General features: G+C 35.8%; 1 protein-coding gene across 9 annotated transcripts in view; it reads right to left on the bottom strand.

Moving 5' to 3' along the window:
• CCSER2 (coiled-coil serine rich protein 2) overlaps positions 1-25208 on the bottom strand; it is a 201533-nt gene that overhangs the window by 82713 nt on the left and 93612 nt on the right. For 8 of the 9 annotated variants that reach the window (XM_043596754.1, XM_043596755.1, XM_043596756.1 and 5 more), the window contains 2 exons: positions 22268-22358; positions 14238-14400 (listed from right to left, as the gene is read on the bottom strand). In XM_043596754.1, coding sequence (XP_043452689.1) covers positions 14238-14400; positions 22268-22358 — 254 coding nt within the window. Of the gene's footprint in view, positions 1-14237; positions 14401-15075; positions 15208-22267; positions 22359-25208 lie in introns of those variants that run through there. The other variant, XM_043596764.1, reaches the window with a different exon arrangement.

Below are 25208 nucleotides of genomic sequence, written 5' to 3'. Positions count from 1 at the left end.
AATTTATTCTTCAACTTCATCCCTCAACACATCTTAACCCATAGCCAATTACCTGAGATTGCCAAAGCACACTATAATCTCCCTCATCTCGAAACCTATGTCAACCTCTCCATACTCGTGGCTAGGCTATTTACCCTGCCCTCCACTGCCCACTTGATCTGAAGAATGATAACTCCTCTTCATCTTAAATTAGTTGGCATTTCCTCAGGGAAAGCTTCCTTAATGCCTTCCTAAAGCGGGGCTTGGTACTTCCACAGGTGTCCTTAGAGAGTCCTCTAGTGTGCTCCACTATGATACTTAACACAGTATATTGTGTTCATGTGCAATCTGTGCCAAATCATGAACTCCATGAAGACAAAGATTGTGTATTCTTTTCCTCTATATCAAAAACAGTTACCTTTTAATTTATTTTTGTTGTTGTTGCTGCTTTCACTTTATGATTAAGGAACATGGATTTTTTTAAATTTTTTTTTCAACGTTTTTATTTATTTTTGGGACAGAGAGAGACAGAGCATGAACGGGGGAGGGGCAGAGAGAGGGAGACACAGAATCGGAAACAGGCTCCAGGCTCTGAGCCATCAGCCCAGAGCCCGACGCAGGGCTCGAACTCACGGACCGCGAGATCGTGACCTGGCTGAAGTCGGACGCTTAACCGACTGCGCCACCCAGGCGCCCCAAGGAACATGGATTTTAACTACTAGATTGTTTCTTTTCAAGCTTCCATCTCTGAGATTCTAAAGTTCTTTGGTTGTGACATTAAAACAAAGCACTACTTTAAAATTGTAATCTGGAAGCAGTCACATTAAAAAGTACCAGTTAATAGTCAAATTAAACTTTACTTCCTATTTTACCAAATGAATATAATAAAAATTAGAGAGGGAAGATACTAAGAATAAGGCTTATTTTAGGTTGACTAAATATGAACCACATGCAAGGAACTAATGAATTAAAAGCATTTCAAAGGAAGAGTCACAACAAGTCTTTACCACTAACAATACAGGGTAAAAGATAATGGTATCCAGAAAACCACAATGGTATAAAAGAACTGCCTCTTGCCTAGGATTAAGGTTTAAATCCTGGCTGATAGTAACTAGCTACTGAAAATACTTAATATCTTTGGGCCACAGTTTCTTTAATTCTCAATGTTTGCCAGTGCACACCAAATGAAGTTCATATACCTTAGCTTGCATTTCAAATACCTCCACCATGAGATCCCAAATGAAACATATCTTCTCCTAGTACTAAAATGCTACTTCCTCCAAAAGCCCTTCCTGATGCCCTCAACTAGATAAAACTAGCACTTTAGGATCCTTAATTTATTGAGCATAAATTAAAGAAATCTATATAGCTATCGCCTCTAATTACATTGCAAGCCCTTTGAAAATAGGGCCATATCTTATTCATTTTTATATTACCTGCCTAGATTACCTGAGTTCAAATCTCATCTCTGTCACTTATTAGCTAGTAACAGGACAAGTTACTTTATCTATCCTTCATTTTCTTGATCTATAAGGATAATAAGAGTACTTACTTCATTAGGTTGCTGTAAGTCTCATACGAAGTAATAGATGTTAAAGTGCTTAGAACAGTTCCTGATATACAGTAAATGTTAAATAAAAACTAATTGCTATTATATTATTTATTATAAATAATTTCCAACTTGTTTATGTTGAGAAAATTTTCTAACATAAATGTCAAAAGAATACTAGAATGCCATATAACCTTTCACTTATATTCCTCAAATGGTAAATTTTAACACAATTTGTTTAAACTTACGTATTTGGTACTAGACTATCTGACAAACCATTGGAAGTAATATAACACCTTACTGCAGTTTGCTGGGGAAAAAAATGAAGATAACTGAGATGCAAAAGAAGACAAAGATGGAACAGAAAACAAATACATAACAAGGGTTATTTCAGAAAATAGAAGGACACAATTAAAGACAGGAAAGGAAAAAAAATGACTGAGAGATAATGAAGATTCTGAGATTTCACATTCTGAGAAGACAATGAAGTTCACATATGGGAATCTGAACCTTTGAAACTTTTGAAAATGAGAGGTAAAATCACTTTCCAAGAGTGCAAGCACAAACCCAGGGATGAAGACGTAAAAAAGGTAAAGAAAAATAAACATGAGATAATAGAAGAATTACTGAAAACACCACCTCATATTAAATTGACAGGCATAAATCTGTATTTGTATACAGATTTTAACAACTGTGGATTTCTGGTAGAGAAATTAGATGGTGGAAGCAACAGAAGACTGCATGCTGTTTTGGGGAATACACTGTAAGGCTGGCAGTGTGTTAGCAAAGCCAGAATCTATGTAGCTGACCACAGGCCAGGTAGTTGACTGAATATGAAGAACTGAACCAATATGGGTATTGGGGGAGGGCAAAAATGAGTTCAGTAGTTACAGAAGCACAAGAAAGAAATCACCAGTATTATTTAACACTGTTCTATAAATATAGCAAATAAAATCATCTCCCCCAAAATAAGATCAGGATAAATACAAAAATTAATCTTTAAGAAATAAGCTTTTTTTAACCCATTTAAATTGAATCCATACAATAGTACCTGATAGTCAATCCAAACACCTAATAATCACATCACTGCATAATTATTATTGCCGTTTTAAAGGAATCTCCCTAAACTATGTGGCAGTACCTATATATTTATGTTCTTCTCCACTTCTACCCAAGCTTTTTGATTACTAATATGTGTGATTCTGTACTAAAGTCTGTGATTCACGCATTAGACTAGCCAGTAGAAATGCATGTGTAAGAGGCAAGGAGAGACAGAATTTTTCTTCTTAGTTTATTTTCTAATTTCAGTTGCACTCTGACTTCACAAAACCTTTAATGTTTCTTTTTTTCATCATTAAGAAAAAGTTAAATATATGTATTTTTATGTTCACGGTTATTATAGTTTTTTAATGGTAGATTCAACACAGTCTCAATCAAAATCCCACCAAATTATTTTGTGAATATCAACAAAGTGATTCTAAAGTTTATATGAACAGGAAAAAGAGCCAGAATAACCAATACTTCAGAGGAAGAAAGTCAGAATACTGACAGTGATTTCCAGACTTACCACATAAAGCGACAGTAATCAAGACTGCGGTACTGATTAAAGAATAAACAGATCAGTGGAACAAAACAGAGAATCCAAAAATAATCCACAAATACAGTCAACTGATCTTTGACAAAGAAGCAAAGGTATTTCAAAGAAGACAGAATAACAGAAATACCATACAATCTAGTAATTCCACTACTGAATATTTACCCAATGAGAACAAAACCACTAATTCAAAAAGATATTTGTACCCTTATGTTTATTCCAGCATTATTTATAATAGCCAAGATATGGAAGCAACCCGAGTGTCCACTGATAGACAAATAGGTAAAAAAGATGTGGTATGTGTGTATATATACACACGTACACGAATATTGAATATTACTCAGTCGTTAAAAAAAAAAAAAGATCTTGCCATCTGCAATAACATCAATGGACCTAGAAGGTATTATCCTAGGTGAAATAAATCAGAGAGAAAAGATAAATACCATGATTTCACTTATATGTGGAACTAAAAAAAATTTCTTTAATGTTTATTTATTTTTGAGAGAGAGAGTGAGACAGAGCATGAGTGAGGGAGGGCCAGAGAGAGGGAGACACAGAATCAGAAGCAGACTCCAGGCTCTGAGCTGGCAGCACAGAGCCCGACACGGGGCTCGAACCACAAACCGTGAGAACATGACCTGAGCCACAGTAGGACACCCAACTGACTGAGCCACCCAGGCGCCCGATAGGTGGAATTTAAAAAAGAAATGAACAAATAAAGAAACAAACAAAGAAACAAAAAGACTCTTAAATACAGAGAACAAATGAATGGTTGCCAGGGGGATCCAGGTTGGGGGATGGGTGAAATGAATAAAGAGTATTAACAGGTACAAACTTCCAGTTATAAAATAAGTAAGTCACAGAGATGAAAAGTATAGCACAAGGAATATAGTCAATAATACTGTAATGAAGTTTTGGTGACAGATGGGGACTCTATTCACAATGATGAGTACTGAGTAATGTATATAAATGTTCTATCAAGCAATCCTAAAATTCATATGGAACCACAAAAGACCCCAAATAGCCAAAGTAATTTTGAAGAAGAAGACCAAAGCAGGAGGCATCAAAATACCAGACTTTAGCCTCTACTACAAAGCTGTAATCATCAAGACAGCATGGTATTGGCACCAAAACAGACACATAGACCAATGGAATAGAATAGAAACCCCAGAACTAGACCCACAAACGTATGGCCAACTCATCTTTGACAAAGCAGGAAAGAATATCCAATGGAAAAAAGACAGTCTCTTTAACAAATGGTGCTGGGAGAACTGGACAGCAACATGCAGAAGGTTGAAACTAGACCACTTTCTCACACCATTCACAAAAATAAACTCAAAATGGATAAAGGACCTGAATGTGAGACAGGAAACCATCAAAACCCTAGAGGAGAAAGCAGGAAAAGACCTCTCTGACCTCAGCCGTAGCAATTTATTACTTGACACATCCCCAAAGGCAAGGGAATTAAAAGCAAAAATGAACTATTGGGACCTTATGAAGATAAAAAGCTTCTGCACAGCAAAGGAAACAACCGACAAAACTAAAAGGCAACCAACGGAATGGGAAAAGATATTTGCAAATGACATATCAGACAAAGGGCTAGTATCCAAAATCTATAAAGAGCTCACCAAACTCCACACCCAAAAAACAAATAATCCAGTGAAGAAATGGGCAGAAAACATGAACAGACACTTCTCTAAAGAACACATCCGGATGGCCAACAGGCACATGAAAAGATGCTCAACGTCGCTCCTCATCAGGGAAATACAAATCAAAACCACACTCAGATATCACCTCACGCCAGTCAGAGTGGCCAAAATGAACAGATCAGGAGACTATAGATGCTGGAGAGGATGTGGAGAAACGGGAACCCTCTTGCACTGTTGGTGGGAATGCAAATTGGTGCAGCCGCTCTGGAAAACAGTATGGAGGTTCCTCAAAAAATTAAAAATAGACCTACCCTATGACCCAGCAATAGCACTGCTAGGAATTTACCCAAGGGATACAGGAGTACTGATGCATAGGGGCACTTGTACCCCAATGTTTATAGCAGCACTCTCAACAATAGCCAAATTATGGAAAGAGCCTAAATGTCCATCAACTGATGAATGGATAAAGAAATTGTGGTTTATATACACAATGGAGTACTACGTGGCAATGAGAAAGAATGAAATATGGCCCTTTGTAGCAACGTGGATGGAACTGGAGAGTGTGATGCTAAGTGAAATAAGCCATACAGAGAGACAGATACCATATGGTTTCACTCTTATGTGGATCCTGAGAAACTTAACAGAAACCCATGGGGGAGGGGAAGAAAAAAAAAAAAAAAAGAGGTTAGAGTGGAAGAGAGCCAAAGCATAAGAGACTCTTAAAAACTGAGAACAAGGGGCGCCTGGGTGGCGCAGTCGGTTAAGCGTCCGACTTCAGCCAGGTCACCATCTCGCGGTCCGTGATTTCGAGCCCCGAGTCAGGCTCTGGGCTGATGGCTCAGAGCCTGGAGCCTGTTTCCGATTCTGTGTCTCCCTCTCTCTCTGCCCCTCCCCCGTTCATGCTCTGTCTCTCTCTGTCCCAAAAAAAATAAATAAACGTTGAAAAAAAAATTAAAAAAAAAACAAACTGAGAACAAACTGAGGGTTGATGGGGGGTGGGAGGGAGGAGAGGCTGGGTGATGGGTATTGAGGAGGGCACCTTTTGGGATGAGCACTGGGTGTTGTATGGAAACCAATTTGACAATAAACTTCATATATTGAAAAAATAATAATAAAAATAAAAAAATGTTGTATCAATATGTTTTACACCTGAAACTAATAATAACATTGCTAATTATACTAAAAAAAAAAAGAAAAGAAAAAAGAAAAGAAAGAAAACCTAGCGAAAAACCCCCCAAAAAACAAAAACAAAGGATACTAGATAGTCTTTTCAACAAGAGATACTAGAAAAACTAGATACCCATATGCAAAAAAAATGACCTTTCACACTGTTCACAAAAATTAATTCAACATGTACCAAAGACCTAAATATGAAATGTAAAACCACAAGATAATAAGGAAGAAACTTCAGGTGATGTTGAGTTTCTACCTTCTTAGAAACAACACAAAAAATACAATCATGAAAGAACAATTATAAACCGGACTGCATAAAATTTAAAACACCTGTTCTTTGAAACTCACCATTAGGAGACTGAAAAGGCAAGTCACAGACTGGGACAAAATATTTGTAAAATATCTGGCAAAGAACTGATATCTAAAATATGCAAAGAACTCTTAAAATTCAACAAGAAAACAAACAACCAAATTTAAAAATGAGCAAAAGTGGAGTACCTGGGGTGGCTTACTCGGTTGAGTGTCGGACTTTGGCTCACATCATGATCGATGTGAGTTCATGAGTTCGAACCCTGCATCAGGCTCTGTGCTGACAGCTCAGAGCCTAGAGCCTGCTTCAGATTTTGTGTCTCCCTCTCTTTCTGCCCCTCCCCCACTCATGCTGGCTCTCTCTCTCTCTCTCTTAAAAATTATTAAATGTTAAAAAAAAATGTTTTTAATGAGTAAAGTTCTAAACAGACATCTCACTGAATATATACAAATGGCAAATAACTTGTGAACAAATGTTCAACATTATATATCATTTGGCAACTGCAAATGGTTATTAGAATGGTTAAAATCCAAAACAACACCAAATGCTGGTGAGGATGTGTAACAACAGGAGCTTTCACTCACCGCTGGAGAAAACGCCAAATGTACAGCCAATTTGGCAGTTTCTTACTAACCTAAATATCTTACTATATAATTCAGCAAACATGCTTGATATTTACCAAAATGAGTTCAAAACTTACACATGTAAATGGTTAGAGCAGCTTTATTCGTAGTTGCCAAATTTTGGAAGCAATCAAGATATCTTTCAGGAAATGAATGGATAAACAACTGTAGTACATCCAAACAATGGACTATTATTTAGTGACAAAAAGAAATGAGCTATCAAGCCATGAAAAGGCATGGAGGAAATGTAAATGGATATTGCTGAGTGAAAGAAACCAATCTGAAAACACTACATACAACTATATGGCATTCTGGAAAAGGCAAAGCTATGGAGACAGTAAAAAGATCAGTGTTTGCCTTGGTGGGGGTGGGTGGAGAAGAAAGGGATAATACACAGAGAACATGAGAATTTAAGTAAAGTGAATTATTCTGTATGATAAGGTAATGGTAGATACATATCATTATGCACTTGTCAAAGGTCATAGAATGTATACACAAAGAGTGAACCCTAATGTAAACTATGGATTTTAGTTAGTATATCAATATCGATTCATAAACTTTAACAATTAATGCAAGATGTTAATAATAGAGCAAATTGTATAAAAGAAGGTGAGGGAGTAAATGAAAACTCTCTGTGCTTTCTGCTCAATATTTCTAAACCTAATACTTCTCTAAAAAATGAAGTCTATTAATTAAAAGACAGAAGGAAATATGTGCAGAATGGCAGAATAAATATCTCCAAAAACTCCACTCCTCCATAAAAGCACTGAGAACACTGGCAAATTGGTTAAAATCAACTTTTCCAGTAATATAGAAATGCTTGCCACAACCAAGGAGCACTTATTTAAAAAAGAAAAGAAAAAAAACCCCAGTTGAATCTTGGTAAGAACAAGCCTGTGGCATTTTAATTTATTGTATTATTATGCCTATCTGCCCAGTTCTGTGGTAGCTTGGAAAATAAGAGCCTTACAAGCATAATAGCAGTGAAATTCAGCAATCACTGGGAGGAAGAAGTGGGTGGTAAACTGGGTTTGGAATTCTTTCAAAAGCACCATTTCCAGAAAATAGTTACTATTTGACCTAACACCCTCCTAGAAAAGGCTCATTCTCAGCTGTTGTTTCATTTGAACTAATTTGGAGACTCTCAGTGGGAACAGCCTTATCTCTAATACATTTGTTGAAAAAAATCCATGCCACTGCTTAAAATTTCAACCTGCCTGAAATGGCAATGATCAAAAAAACTTTAAAGAAAAACCTGAGGAATGAGATGTCCACAGGAGGCTCTGAAATACCCCCAACATATTCTTGGACACAGAGAAGGCCATACACCTGTGTAGGGCTCTGTGCATGCCAAGGAAATACCTGAGAAGAACTTAACCTCTCACCTTTGGCTCTCCTTGAGTCTCTGAGCAAAAAGAAGGAAATGAAGGTTAAAGCAGAGCTACAAACTGCTTACCAGGTTGTTGAAAGCATCCACACACACACACACACACACACACACACACACACACACACTGTTGTAAAAGGCTGGGATACTTAATGGTTCAGGGCATTAAAAAAAATGCTTCTAATCATTAGCTTGACAAACTCCAAAATATAATAAAGAGACACATCATAAACTGTCAAAAACTAGAAAAAAAAAGAAAAAAAGTGAGAATCCTAAACAAAGCAAGAAAAATAAAAATAGGATTCATCATGTAGAAGACAAGCTCAGTAAGATTAACAGCTGATTTTTGATCAGAAAGCATGAGAGTCAAAATGTTAAAAGATTATCAACCAAGAATTCTATATCCAGCAAAATTAGCCTTCAAAATTCAGGAGAAATTAAAACATCATCATATAAACAAAAACTGAGAAAATGTGTTGCTATTAGACCTTCCCTACAAGATAAATTCAAGTTGGACTTTAATTACTTCCTCCTTATTAATGGACAGAAGAAAAAGTCAGCAAAGAAATAGAAGACTTGAATACTACATACTAACAAAATTCAATAGATGTCTACAGAACATCTATAGAAATTAAATTAGTAGTCAAAAACCTTCCACAAACAAAATCCCAAGCCCAAAATACAAATCAAAACCACAATGAAATACCACCTCACACCAGTCAAATGGCTAAAATTAACAACTCAGGCAACAAAATGTTGGCGAGGACTCAGAGAAAGAGGAACCCTTTTGCACTGCTTGTGGGAATAAATACTGGTGCAGCCACTCTGGAAAACAGTATGGAGGTTCTTCAAAAAATTAAAAATAGAATTACCCTACAACCCAGCAATTGCCCTACTAGGTACATATCCAAAGGATACAGGTGTGTTGTTTCAAAGGCACACATGCACCTCAATATTTACAGCAGTGCTATTGACAACAACCAAAGTATGGAAAGAGCCCAAATGTCCATCAACAGATGAATGAATAAAGATGTCGTATACACACACACACATGCATGCACACACACACACACACACACACACATATATACACACACACACACAATGAAATATTACTTGGAGATCAAAAGAATGAAATCTTGGCATTTGCAACAACATGGATGGAACCTGAGTATGTTATGCTAAGCAAAATTTGTCAGAGAAAGACAAATATCATATGATTTCACTAATATGTGGAATTTAAGATAAAAAACAGATGAACATAGGGGAAGGGAAACAAAAATAATATAAAAACAGGGAGGGGGACAAAACATAAAAGACTCTTCAATATAGAAAACAAACTGAGGGCTGCTGGAGGGGTTGCAGGTGGGGGCATGGGCTAAATAAGCAAGGGGCATTAAGGAGGACACTTTTTGGGATGAGCACTGGGTGTCATATGTAGGGGATGAATCACTGGATTCTATGCCTGAAATCATTATTGTAGTATATGTTAACTAATTTAGATGTAAATTTAAAAATAAATAATAAAAAAGAAAGAAGAGAAGAGAAGAGCCCAAGCCCAAATAACTGCACTGGTGAATCCTACAAGTTCTTCCAAAAATAGAAATTAAAGAAACACTTCCCTTTTCAATCTATGTGACCATAATACCAAAACCAGACAAAGACATTTAAAAAAAAGAAAGAAAGAAACTATAGACTGATATTTATTATGAATATACACACAAAAATCTTCAACGCAATACTAGCAAACTGAATCTAGCAACACATAAAATGATTACATACCATGACCAAGTAGGATTTATCCAAGAAAGGTAAAGTTGGTTCAACATATGTAAATCAGTCAATGTCATACACCACATAAGAGAATGAGGGCCAAAAAATTATCTCAATACTCACAGAAATAGTATTTGACAAAATCTAACACCCTTTCATGATAAAAACACTCAACAAAATATGATTAGAAGTTCCTCAACCTGATAAAGACTGTGAAAAAGCAGAGCTAACATCATACATAACAGTGAAAGGCTGAATGCTTTATCCTTAATATTAGAAAGGCACAAATGTTTGCTCTCACCAGTCCTATTCAACACTGCATTGTAGGTTCTAGCCATAGAAATTATGCAGGAGGAAAAAAAAAAAGTACCTAGATGGAAAGAAAAATATCTATCTCTGATGACATGATCTTATACAGAGAGAATCCTAAGGAACTAAGGGTTCAGGGGGTTATATGAACCATATACATGAACACTGGAGATAGTCAGGATTGTAGCAAAGTTTACAATGAAGAGGGAAAATGAGCCAATGGCCAAGATTTTGTGAGGCAGGGGTAGGGACCAATAAGGAGGGGTTGATACAGCCAAATGCTCTAAGTCTCAAAGTAATAACAGTGAAGAATACTTTATTTAGAAACAAATGAGGAGTGAAGACAAAGACCCCACTTCTAAACAGTAAAGTATTAGAGTGACTGGAAAATAAGAATCCTTCATATAAAAACACTACTAGGGAATTAGTACATTTAGGAAAGAGTTAGATTTAAGTTACAATCAGAATGTGAGCAAAGAGGTCAAGAATGTGAGTTGGTTAGGATGTGAAAGAATTCCATATAGCATAGTGGAAGGTGTAGGCAAAGAAGGAGGTTGGGGAGAAACAGTAGTGAAAGCTTAGGCCAGATAAGGAGAGGAGAGCATAGTATTATGAAAAAAAAAAAAAAAAAAAAAAAAAAAAACCATAAAGGAAACTGGTCAGTGGTTCTGAACCACTGAATTGCAGATAAGACAATTCCTATAATTACAGTCCCCTGTAAAACAGATTAAGGCATAATTAAAAAAAAAGACAATGAGGAGAATTAAAGGACAGACAGGAAAAGGAATCCTCAAGAAGTTATGGAATGGTAGAGACACTTTTACACATGTAATGTTAAAAAGGCCCTGGGGTTAGGTACATCCAAACTTTTTCAAATCAAGGCATAGAGAGAAAATAATAGTTTTAAGATATGCTGGAGAGTCAGGCTTGTCTTGAGTGAGGTTTCTCTCTTTACCACCTATCTCCTAATGAGCTCTAGGGGATCTAGATGTCCCAAACCCACACAGCCACTCTAAAACCTGGAGGGATCAATAAACTATAACTATTTATGACAAACTAGGGTGCCCACTTCTTGGGAAGTTCTGTGCTAAATGAGTCAAATTAGCAACCCCCAAGAATATGGTGCATTTCTCTCTCCTCCCTGAGAATCACCAGTGTGGATGATCCACAAATCACTACTCCCTCTAAATACACTGTATAAAAGGAATCTGTGGTCATATGTTTTGGGAAATGGCTACATATTCTTTTACCACATTTTGCAAAATCATAGTACTGTATTTATATATTTAAGGCGCTGTGGAGCAAACTATTTTTTAAAAAACTTTAATTTATTCATTTCCTACTCATTTGATCAGAGAATCGCTTTTCTATGCCTATTAATATCCAGGAATATTGTTTTTGGAAAACGATATCTTTTCTGAAAGATGACTAATCAGCCTCAGTTTGATCATTTCCAGGGACACAGATTACTACTTCCATCCAGGTAATTCATTCCATTTGGGACAGTCTGATTAATAATCCCATTTCAAGATAAAATCTGCCATCTTTTACCTTAAAATAAAGAATTTTGCCTTTAGAGTTAGAGATCACATCTATCCATTCCTACAAATGACCTAGAAACAAACTCATAGTAGTTCTCTGAAAATGCCACATTACTCACACATGGTTTTACACATGCTATTTTTTCCATCTGAACACTCATCTTTCTCCTATAGAAACCACTCCTCTGCAATCTCTATAATCAATATTACCAGTTCAATAGTAACTTCCTTTTACACACAACTACCCTAGACAAAAACCAGTTGCTACATGCTTCTGGAATCCTATATAAATCACTTTCTTAAAACAACCATCATCGTTGTACTGCACAAATACTATTATATTATAACAAAGACAAATATTATAACTGCCTACATACCTGTCTCTCCCACAGACTCAACATCTAAGAAGTTTTTACTAAGTAAACTTTGTATGGGATGGAGGAGGCACATGAACCTTCTACCTAACCAATAACTAACTGCAATGACTCCAACTAAGCTCATGTACTGCATAATGGTTTTTACCATCCCCAAAACAATGTTCCAAGAAGCCATTACCAATCCACAGCTATCACCTCTCACACTCTCTCCAAATTCATCCTCCAGCTCGAGAATTTAGCACAGAATTCAACATAGGTTCTCGATGAATATTTTTTAAAGGGATGAATAAATCTTATCAGAAGTATAAGCAATGGTTCACATTTTAGTTAGGCTTCTAAATTTTCATAAGTTGGCCTTAACTTTACCTTCTTATAAACGAACCATCAAAGATGAGGGAAGCATAATCTTACCAACCATGACTGTCTTTACATCATATTCTTGCCTGACAATAATAACTCTCCAATGTCCATTCCTTATCAAAAGCCTAGCTATAAGAAACAACAGCCAAAATAATGCCTGGAAAGATACATACTCCATGCATTCTTCTAGATCTTCTAAATTTTATCCTTGCATTTAATCATACCAACAGAAGAATCTTTGGTTAAACTTCATTATTTCATGACCCACTGAAGAACTCCCTTTTCTCACTTGGTCTAGACTTATTTGTAGCTTACGATGAAGAACATAAGTAAGAAAGGGACTTAAGGAATTTGTCATTACTTTTACTTTGGGAAGCTGTCTGAGACCTGTCCTCTATATCACAAGGTACTTCCCTTATAAGAACTCATGCAAAGCAACTTCTTTCAGGTTTGTGTCTCATGAAAGCAAGTCAATTCAGGAGAAAAACATCCTTTATCTTATGTATACTGTAAATCTTGCAATGGATAAAGTTATGTTCTTTGCTTTTGCTGCCTTCTTTTTTTAAATTTTTTAATGTTTATTTATTTTGAGAGAGAGAGACAAGAGCGTGAGCAGGGGAGGGGCAGAGAGACAGGGAGACACAGAATCAGAAGCAGGCCCCAGGCTCTGAGCCATCAGCACAGAGCCCAACGTAGTGCTCAAACCAACGAGGGAGATCATGACCTGAGCTGAAGTCGGATGCTCAACTGACTGAGCCACCCAGGTGTCCCAGCTTTTACTGCTTCTTAAAGCCAAATTTTTTTCGTTCAAGAACTATATGGGGCCATACATTTTCCTTCCATAGTTTCTTCATCCAATTTTATTATCTGTATTGTAAATGCACCCCAAAATGATCTCAAATCCCTAGTGGAATGAGATGGGAAAGTGAAAAGAGAAAAAATAATAACTACCATCACTGGGTGTCTACCGTAAACCATATACTGCTCAAAGCACTTTTGTGCCTAATCCTTGAACACTGAGAGAAAGGTATTATTAACTGTTTTACAGATGATAAACTGGAGTGGAGAAGGTTTAAATAAATTACCTAAACTCACAAAGCTAATTTGTGTCAGGCCAGAGTTTGATCCCAGGTTTGACTGACTACAAAAGCCGTATTATATATAAACTCTGATCAAATTAAAGATTACACTATGCTTCAAAAAGAAAAAGAATTTTAGCATTGTACAGTATCTTCCTCTGCTTCTAATAGTACTTGAGGAATTTTTAAGTTTTAATTTATTATATAAGCAAAAGTAACAAATCACTTGGCACTAACTTTAAACATTATTTTTAAAATAATTAACTTAAAATTTTCAACATTTAATCATTCCCAAATGAGAAATAGAAAATAACATCAAACAAAGTCCAAATAGCAGACATTAAGTAAAATATTTTTATATACAGTAAAGCTAATGAAAGAATTAAGACATATTATTCCAATTAGTACCACATATAACTTGAAATATTTTTTGGTGCCTCTAAAAACCAGATTAAAAAATAGTTTTTGGGGCAGGGGGAAATTATGATTCAAAATTAACCAAAAGATAGGAAATGTAATCTAAATTAGACTCACCTGCTCAAGTCACTTTTTCCATGGTGATGATAGTGGTCAGGATGGCTGAGATGATAATGCTCCTGTCCACTCCACCTCTGGGGTGGCCTTTTCCAAAATCCTTCCTGAGACTGCCGAACATTTCTGTCTGACCGGTCAAAACGGTTCATATTGTCACACTCCACTAGATAGATTCAAAAGCAAAACACTATAAACATGTACACATTCTGTAAAAGTTAACTACTTATGACTTGATAATTAAATGCTGCTGAGAATATAAAAATGATATTCTAAAAATACCAGCCATTTATATTATCTAATCACAAAATCAAGATTTCCAGAAGAAAAATAACCAGTTCTTTTGATGAAAACTTTATAGTATTCAAATTGAAGTACATTGTAAAACTTTCGTATCACAGGCAGTTAAGTAACAGTGTTTTCAAACAAGCATATTATCCTTGTTATCAACATTATACATTTTAAACACCAGTAATCAGTTTTAAGAGGTTTTTCATCATTATCACTAGCTGGTTCTGACTTCAGAATGAAAATGGTCAAAGTAAATTTCTAGTAGAGAATTCGTTCTCCAAAATGAATGCCACAATTAACTTTCACTGGTTTCAAGAAGCACAAATTAAGTTTTTATCACAAATGAATAGTATTTTTTTAAATTAGCTCACAATTTTAGAAAGTAAGACACTTCAATCTGCCTACAGTAGAGATTGTTCAAAAAGTCTAAAATGCCACTGAAAACAAAGCCAGTACTTTGCAGCCACAAATAGCACACTCCCTGAAATCCAAATGCCAAAAACCACGAAAAGAATCTCCTTGAAATACCCCAAGCTTCTCCTTCACTTACCCAAAACACTTTTTCCTCACATATCTGAGCACTCACTAGAAGAGTTACTTTGTACAAGGGAGACATTGTGTCGCCGGCTGCCTACTCAGACATAGTTGCATACAAGGCACTGACAAACAGGCCTTCCTTCCTGCTCAACTCCCAGCCCTCCCTGTGGGAAGCAAGCCCAGTTTGCCCTGTGACTCCATCTTCGCTCAGTGGTTACATAGCTACTGAGTTAGGACTGTTACTAAAAATACAACTGAACACTAACCCAAGCCAGGCGCTGGAAAGGTTTCTCTAGTCTGCAAATTATTACATGAGAAAGTTCAAATCCTGAATGCTCAGAATTACTTCATAAAGAAGCTGTAGAAATCAATGGAATCCTCATTTTAAAAAAACTCATTCTTTAAATGATTATTTTCACTTAACTCAAACTTGAATTTGAAATATGGAAAGTGTTTCATTACAGTATACCAGATAAAAACAAACTTTCCCACTCCAAAATAAGTAGTTAAAATAAAGTATAGATGTTCAATTCTCATACACACTAAATTTACTTTAACATATTTCTTCTAAATGCATAATAATTTTGTACAACTTTTTAAAAGACTTTGAAATTTTGTTTATAATGGTTAGAAAAATCAATTTGGGGGAAAAACTACATATTTTATAGTTTAAAAAAATTTTAAGAAAAAATTTGTGAAAGAAGCCTTACATTTGAAATTATTTCAATTTCTTGTCATTTTATTGATATAAATTACAATCTACTTTTTTAAGTTCAATTATAGAAAACCTGACAATTAGATAAATAAAGGCATTGGTGACCATTATAATTAAAAAATCAGGAGTAGAAAATGAGATCAGAAAGGAAAAATTAATTTAAAAATAATCCTAAAAAGGCTCAAAACTGATTTTAGTTCACATTTGTATTATACTCTGAGACTCAGTTAAGCTCATCAAGAATTTCTACATGGCATTAAAATGTTACTTTAGTTGCAGCAATTCTATATAGCTGAGGGATAATCTGTATCTATTTTTAAATGCCCTGAATTCATACTTAATTCAGGCAGATAAAATTCTACTTACTCCCCAAACAAGAAATTCTGTCATAATAAGAACCTGATATGTAATTAGGATATCATCAACAGTGTGCACACAGAGTAACAAGAAGCAAAGGAACGAAGCAAACAGGTGAGGAGATGGTGTTAAATACTGTGGGAAATTAAAATGCATAAAATTGATATGCCGCTTTTGTGTCTACTAAAGAAGTTCTTGGTTCAACACACAGACTACAAATGAAAGAACCTTTTTGAAACAAGAACTCAACACAGGCACAATGGCAAATAAACACTGGAAACATATATTTGCCACAACCATAAAAGAGTATTGGTAGAAACTGAGAAGGGCCTAAATTCTCAGATAAATGACTGCTCCAAGACTCTAAGATCCTGCTTACACAGCTGCCCCCTGAACAATGTGTTAGAGGTGCAGGACCCCCTGCACAGTCAAAAATCCATGCATAACTTTTGATTCCCCCAAAACTAAACTACTAATAGCCTACGGTGCATCAGAAGCCTTACCAATAGCACAGTCAATTAACACGTATTTTGTACATTATATGTATTATATACTGTATTCTTACAATACAGTAAGCTAGAAAAAATAAAATGTAAATAAGAAAATCTTAGAAAAAATACATTTACAGTACTGCACTGTATCGAAAAAAGAAAGTTATTAAGAAAATCATAAGGAAGATAAACACATTTGTAGTACTGTACTATTTTTATTGAAAAAACCCACATATAAATGAGCCTGTGCATTTCAAACCTGTGTTGTTCAAGGGTCAACTGTACTCCCATCTGAGGCACTCATCAAACATACGTTTATATACTTTAAAATGTTACTAAGAAGATAATGTGGAATAATATTAGTGATGGTTTCTTAGAGAAGATTAGAGATTCTGACAGAATGAAAGAAATAATATAGCAAAGGAAATGGAAAGCAAACAAAATTATAAGATGGAGATAAATCAAAACCACTTCCATAGCCAATGAGGGAACAGGACCCAAAGAAAGAAAATAAATCTCTCTGAACATGAAATACCACAGGGTATGATAAGGTAAACCGAAAGGTATCCAACTTTGAAAAATTTTAATCCAGTGTGGCAATCACAACTATCCTACACACCAGATTTCACCGTAACTCTGAACTGAAGTCTAGAAAATAAAAAAAGGCCTTGTGAAAGGGGGTTTCCAGCTCCAGAAGTAAAAGGCAGAAGATTTTAGTTCTTTTACTGTGAGTAGGAGACAGGTAACATCAGGACCTTTACCCTTTGGAGAGGGAAAGAGGATCTAATATAGATAGCTAAATGAAACATATGGGACGTGGGGATGCCTAGCTCAACTACTCATCATACTCATTTCTTCTGATTTTATAAAAGGAAAAAAATATAACACCAAAAGCAACCTAGATTATTTCTCTGATTACTTAAAGTCATAATGGATGACACAAATAGTATTTGTACCTGTGAGTAACAACTGGCTATGAAGATGGCAGGAAGAAATTACACATTACAAAGGCTAGAAAGAATGTGCTTTGCAGGAGGTTTTACAATCTGATCAGAAAAGCTCTGAATCTGAAAGAAGAAAAGCTCATGTAAAAAAAAAAAAATCATGAACCTTGTTATTACTAAACACAATTACTACTGAAAAAGAAAGATCAATCTCCAGAAGAAAATATGGTAATTGGAAAGTGATCAAGGACAATACTCTAGAACTCATATGACTATATCTTTCAGGAAATATAACACGGAATAAGTGCAATTTAATAGGCACCATAACTCGGTGGAGTGGGGTTCAGGAAGTAATTAGAAAGGCATCTTTTTCAACAGAGAAAAGTTTAAAAACAGAAGCACACGGAACAAGATATACACTATGGGAATGTCACAAACCTGAGGGTTTATACCAAAACTGTGCCAAATGCTAGGCTTTAATCTATAGACAATGTGTGACCATCAGATGTTCCAGAGCGAAATAATAAAGCAACACGATTGTGTTTTTGATACAACCTGAACGGTTAATTTAAGAAACACTTTAGGGGGCGCCTGGGTGGCTCGGTCAGTTGGGCATCCAACTTCGGCTCAGGTCATGATCTCACAGTTTGTGAGTTCGAGCCCCGTGTCAGGCTCTGTGCTGACAGCTCAGAGCCTGGAGCCTGCTTCGGATTCTGTGTCTCCCCCTCTCTCTGCCCCCTCCCCTGCTCACACTCTATGTCTCTCTGTCTCTCAATAATAAATAAATGTTAAAAAATTAAAAAAAAAAAAAAAAGAAACACTTTTGAACAAAAAAAAAAGCACGTCTCAAATACTCAGTGGTCTGCCAAAAGAAAGTCAGATCCAAATTGTTTCCTTAAGAGATTCCTTGATGAAAGTAAAATAAAAATGCAAAACAATTAAAACAATTCTTTTAGATCCTTCCTAACTGCAACTGAAACCTAAAGTCCTTTCTCATTTTATTCCTCTTCTCTCATTCTATGCTCCTCCTCTGACCCATCTCTCCCTTGACCTGTTTCCCTACCCTAAAGCTGGCCAGAAACCTCAAAGGCTCAACACCTCTTAAAGTTAAATCTCCTTCAGAAGAGGGAAAATCCCATAAGGCTAATTTTAAACCAGGTCAGGTCTCTAAGCTGAAAGTCATGGCTGGATGTTTTTTAAGGTCTAAACAAAATTGGGAGAAATTTGCAGAGGAATTTAGAAAAGTTTTAGAATTGATAATCTAGGGTTCCTAGATCTATTACCCATTAGTTCATACATTAAAGGGAACCCCAGTTGCAAAAATAGAATGGAAAAGGCACAGCGTGAAAAATCTGAAAGTCACGTGATTTAAGAACCCATGACTGTGTAGAAAACAGTTTTCATTGACTCTCTTAGGATCTGAAAGTTAAACTGACAAGACAGATTAATGGAAGGAAAGCATACAAATGTATTTAATATAATATGTGACACGGCAGGCTTCAGAAGGAAAGACAGACCCAAAGAAACAGGTCTGTGTTGATGTAGAGTGGACAGTCATGGAGGAATATGACAGTTAAAGAGTATGAGGTAACTGTAGTAAACTGGGGGAAACTTGGGCAAGTCCTATTTGTTAGGATTCTTCTTGGCATCCCTAGAATTAAGAATGGTGCCTTTTCTCTGGTACAGGGGAGCACCTCTCACATGAAGGTTTTATGACCTGTTTCAGGGAAGGAGGATGAGGGGCAGAAATGGGGAGAGGGACTTCCTTGCCTCTGCCATTTACTCAAACTCATTGGGCTTAAAATGTTCAGTATGCCAAGGTGCCATATTTTGGGGTACTGTGTAACTGAACTCCATCAAGTACACAGAAAACCAGAAGAGGTTACAAGAGGCCTTGCAGAGGCTGTCAACAAAGTCTTCTCTGTGAACACAGATTGGGCTCTGATTCAATTCTGTAAGGAAATAAAGGATAAATCCACTGCCGACTTCAAGAATAGACTAACACCTTTAGATAGCATTTGGAGATAGTTTCTGAAAGAGATATAACCCAGTCTCTCTTCTTACTTTCTGTGAAAAAAAGGCAGAGATAGGATAAGTATAGCCTCATTGCCAGGCGTCTAATGCTTAGAAAGAGCCCTGGAAAAAAGCAGAATAAGACTCAGAATAAAATTATGTCCTTCATATATAACAACTAGATGCTTCCACCACAGCCAACTAAACACTAGAGGAAGAAGTCTCTTAGTACACTTATAGATACTATTAACAGCAGGGCATTGGCAGCAAGTATCCTGCATCACCTAAGAAATAAAAGAGGAAAAATAAAATGGGTGATTAATCAAAGTGTTCTGAAGGGAAAATCAAGTACCCAATTTCCAGTTTTACCCTTGAACTCAAAAGATAATTTTCTCTAAATATTAAAAGAAAATCTTGCAGATGTTTTATTGCTACAGGCACTACAATATCAACCTTAAACCCTACTATTGTTATATCATCTCTCCCTCAATGTCACCAAAAAACTCAGGTGTGGATATTTCCAATACCTCTCAGGTCCCAAATCCTAGCCCATAACTATCCAAGAAACACTGGACCAACAAGCATTCTTCCTCCTCTGTGTTATCACATATGACACCTAATAGGTCATGATTTACTACACAAGTGTAATTGCCAGATAAATATTCTCCTCATGGCCTCTTCCTTGAAATCCCAGAAGATCCCTTATTCATAATACAGTAATAGCAAGCTTGTGTCCAAAATCAAACCCAAAGTAAAGATCTCAACAAGGTCTCAGTCTTTTTGTTGGTAAAAATTCCACTGATACTGGCAGAATTAGCGATGCTGAACTCACCAGGCTTCAGAGTTACCCATTCATACATGCAAATTCATACACCCAAATCTGCATAACAGCCACAAAACCCAGAAGCTAAAGGGAATAAAAATCAATAGTCAAAAGTATATTAGAAGACTCCTTTATACCTTATACCAGTCCTTATAACATTCCTATCCTCTTCCCAATCAAAAAAACTCAGGTGGGTGGGTATAGTCATCCAGGAACTCAGAACTATAAAGAGAACAGTCATTCCTTAATACCTAGGAGTACCAAATGGAATACTATTTTATGTTTAGTGCCTTTGAAGGCTACATATTTTAGACCTATATTCTGTTTCTTCAGTGTTCCGTTAGCTCAAAACAGTCAATACCTGTTTGCCATCTCCTAGAAAATCTACAATATGAGATGTTATACCTCAGAAGTTCCCTCCTACTTTTCACAAGTCCCCAACCCAAGATCTCAAAGACTTTAAATTTCCCTGTGATTCTAATTTTACCTAATATGAAGATAACTTTGTTGTCCTCTAAAGATTAAGGAGGCTCTAAGACTGATTCCTTTAGCTCAGAGAGGATATAAAGTTTTCAAAGAAAAGTTGTTAAAATTCTGTCAAAAAATGCATTATCTAGGATGTGATTTATTCCAAGGAAGTATATCACTCACTCCTCACAACAAGCCTTTAAAACTTCACATGAAATCTCCTGGATCATTGTCTCGGTTGTCCCCCATAATTTTCAATGGTTTGTCAAGACCCTAAGAGATATTACATGCACATTTCTGCTCGGCCTGTTGTCCTTCTGCCATGTGCCACGAGAGCAACCTGCTCCAGGTAATCCCGGTCTTGAAGAAACAAGGAGTAGACACGAACTCAGTCCCACAGTCTGAGCTGTCCCAGCTAATCCATGAATAAGGAAAACAAATGTTTATTTTGAAAGTCACCAAAATTCTGAGATTGTTACACAACATCCTGGGAACCTTGGGGGGGGGGGGGGAGTCTGAACAATGTGACAACTGTGAGCTCCTAGTGCCCTCAATAGCACCATATCCCTGTACTTTTCTAGCATCACATATAAAAAGGACTTCACCACCATGTTTGGTTCATCTCTGGCCTCTGGGAGGCCTGAGAGACTGTGCAAATGTTGATTGACAGGGAATCCACAGATCTTCTGGAGCCATTCCTCCATCCAGAAGGAGTATTCCCATTTCAACCCTTGCCCCAGGAGCTTTCTTAGGCTCATCTCTGATTCTAGATCAGACCTTAAGATAGAAAATCCTAAGATATTAAGTCAGTGGGAGCAAGAGTACCCAGGCCTCTCTTGCATATGGATTGTCTAAATCCCCACATTAGCAGTTGGGATCCAGAGAGGAAGAGTGTAGATTTGAGAGTAAAAAAGGTGGAATGATTCATCTGGAAGGTCACCATTTGCCCACAATTAATCTTTCTAAAATTTTCAGAATTGATGTTTTAAAAATATTTACCAACTTAATGAGTTTCACCGCTATTTCACAAGGCAAATGATATCTGTTTCTCTAAATGTATTTCTTCTTAAAATTAAAATGAAATTAAAGGGAAAAAAGCTAGATATGTACACAAGGAAAAAAAGGACAAATCCTATCTACCACTTAGTTCATGGTATATACATACAATTTTATTGGATCATACAGAATTATATCTAAGATGTACAAAATCAGGTTTCAAAGAATAAAATAAGTTTGCAAATTAATCTATTTAACATCACTTAAGAATGATTCTCAGTCTGAAAAGTCTTCCTACATTGGGATTAGGAAGTCCATATATAACAAATATTAAATTGGCCAAAGTGAAGCAGCTCAACTACATATGCCTCTGGAAGTTGAATATTGTTCCTACTTACCATTTTCAAGAGGTGCATCCTCAGGCAGATCCACATCAAGCATAAGGTCATCATCCTCAAGGTCACATGATTCAAGATTATTCAGAATATCCTGTGAATAAAAGCAATAAAAAAATGTGATAACCTAGCTCAAAAAATAGTATGTCATCATCAGTTTGGGAAACAACACTCTCTGATAGTCTGAATTTACTCAGTGTTTGTGTTGTAAAAATAAATTTTTTAAATAAAATCTAATAAAAAAGATTTAATTGGTTTACTTGTGAAGCTATTTGTAATATCCTTCTCTTACTCTTCCTCCCACCAATAATTTTTTTAATTTATTTTTTAACACTTACACAATGCTCACTCTCTGCAAGATATTGTTCTAAGTACTTTACAAATATTAATTCATTTATTTAATCTTCAAAATAACCTTATGATTTAGTGACTAGTACAATTACAGGAAATAAATGCACAAAGCCAAAACAGGATGCAAACACAGAAGGTCTATTTCCTGAGTCCGTACTTTTACCAATTTCCCTGATAACATGAATAATCAAAGATGGTAAAGAATCTTCCAAATGTTATTCATATTTGGTGTGCAAGGTTATGTTTTATTATATCTAGGAATTGGACCACTGATGTAAAATAATGAAAGCCTTTAACAACATGATCATTCCGTTTCCTTTCTTGTGCCAAACCCACCTACTACTACCTTTGGCACCACTATCTCCTCAGTTTGCCTTAATTTGTTCTTTTTCTATAAAAGACTAATAGGACTGGACCAGTCAAATTGGTATAAGCAACCACTCCTGGGTTCTATGTGCAACCTTGCTAGCTATCACCTATCCTGAAAAAAGTAATGTTTTGCTTTCAAGGACTCTTATTCTGAAGTCTAGTTTAGGAAATAAAGTTTAAAGTTAGGAACTCAGTTTGACCTGTAACCCAGTAGCAGATCCTTCCAATCCAAGAATTGATTCAATACTGTAAGAACTTTTGTTAGTATAAATAAATAAAAAGATTAAAAATCTACAGAATTTTAAATAACTTAGAGATTATGGACTTGAAAAGTTCTTATAGAATGGGGATGTATATTTTATTACAGATGGTATAAACAAAATTAGCATTTGTTCCCTATGTCACGTATTCCATCCAAATCTTTCCAATTTTGTGTTGTTGGCCTTTCTTCCAAGATACACTGAGAACTAAAAGCAAATGGAATAATTGTTACTAAAAAAGTAGAAACAAACAAACAAACAAACAAACAAACAAACAAAACCACCTCTGGATAATTATTTAACCTTGACAGAAAAAGGGATATTTCACAGAACCTATTTCCATCACGAACTAACTGCTGTCCTTAGTATTTAAGTCTTCTTAAAAGTCAAAAAATAAAAACTAAAAATAAATAAATAAACAAATAAATAAATTAAAAAAAATTAAAATGTTGGACATGGAAAGAAACTGACAAAGGCCATAATAGTCAATTCACAAAATAGAAAATAAACAGCCAATAAATATAATGTAGGAAAGAATGCTAATACCAATGGTGATTTACCACAATTGAAAAGAATCTAGTACTCATTAATACTCCAGATGGGATTCGATTCATAAACTTTCTGGAAGCAATTTGTCAAAATTTAGCTAAAACCTTTTTTTAAAAAATGTTTATTTATTTATTTTGAGAGAGATTGTGTGAAAGGGGGTAGGGTGGAGAGAGAGGGAGAGAGAAGATCTAAAACAGGCTCTGTGCTGACAGCAGAGAGATCGATGTGGGACCTCTAACCTACGAACTGTGAGATCATAACCTGAGCCGAAGTCAGACGGTTCACTGACTGGGCCACCCAGGTGTCCCTAGCTAAAACCTTTTTTAAAAAGGCAAATTTTTCCTTTTTAAGAATTTATCACCCAGCAATAGACAAATGCAGAAAATGTATGTGTAAGTATGGCTATTGCAGCATTATTCAGAAAGGCAAAAAAAAGAGAAACGTCCAAGAATGGAAAAATAGCTAAACACAAAGTATGATACAGTTATACAACAGAATATTATGTTTTCTTCCAAAAGAATAATGAAAAGGGGAGTCTGGGTGGCTCAGTCGGTTAAGCATCTGACTTCAGCTCAGGTCATGATCTCATGGTCCATGGGTTCGAGCCCAGCGTCATGCTCCGTGCTGACAGCTCAGTGTCAGGACCTGCTTTGGATTCTGTATCTCCCTCTCTCTCTGCCCTCCCCCCACTCACGCTCAGTCTCTCTCTCTCTTTCTGTCAAAAATAAACATTAAAAAAAAATAATAATAATGTAAATGTATTTATAGACATGAAAAGATGTCAATTGGGGAAAAAATAGACTGTGTTGTTTCCAATCTTTTGCTCTTACAAATAATATTTCAATGAATCCTTATAAAACAAAAGTAAATTAAAATGAATGAGTCTATCGGTGTATCAAGTTGATAGTATTACATTCAGAGAGAAACTATTTCAAGTGAGGAAAAATTCTCCAACTATTTTCAGTAATTATATTATGGTTGGTAGTAGTGGTGTTATTATTCTGAGATGATTATGAATACATGGATATAAATGAAAATAGCTATATTGGTGTTTGTTGAAAAGTGGATTCTCAGTCGGTTAAGCATCCAACTCTTGATTTCAGCTCAGGTCATGATCTCTTGGTTTGTGAGTTGGGAGTCCCACACTGGGCACTGCAATGTCAGTGCTTGGGATTCTCCCTCCCTCTCTTTTTGCCCCACCCTTGCTTGCTCTCTCTCTCTCTCTCTCAAGATATATAAATAAACTTAAAAAGATAAAAAAGAAAAAACATGGAAATTTAATAAAAACTCTATGTTCCTAAATGTAAGTGCAAAGGATTGGTGTAAACACAAAATGTTTTTCATCTTAAATGAAAAAATACATTTTTTCCACTGAAAAGGCCTAGATGTTAACTAAAAAAAAAACTAGGTCTCTA

The sequence above is a fragment of the Prionailurus bengalensis genome, chromosome D2, assembly GCF_016509475.1.
Source record: "Prionailurus bengalensis isolate Pbe53 chromosome D2, Fcat_Pben_1.1_paternal_pri, whole genome shotgun sequence".
Classification (NCBI taxonomy): domain Eukaryota; kingdom Metazoa; phylum Chordata; class Mammalia; order Carnivora; family Felidae; genus Prionailurus; species Prionailurus bengalensis.
This window is presented reverse-complemented; position numbering and strand designations above follow the sequence as displayed.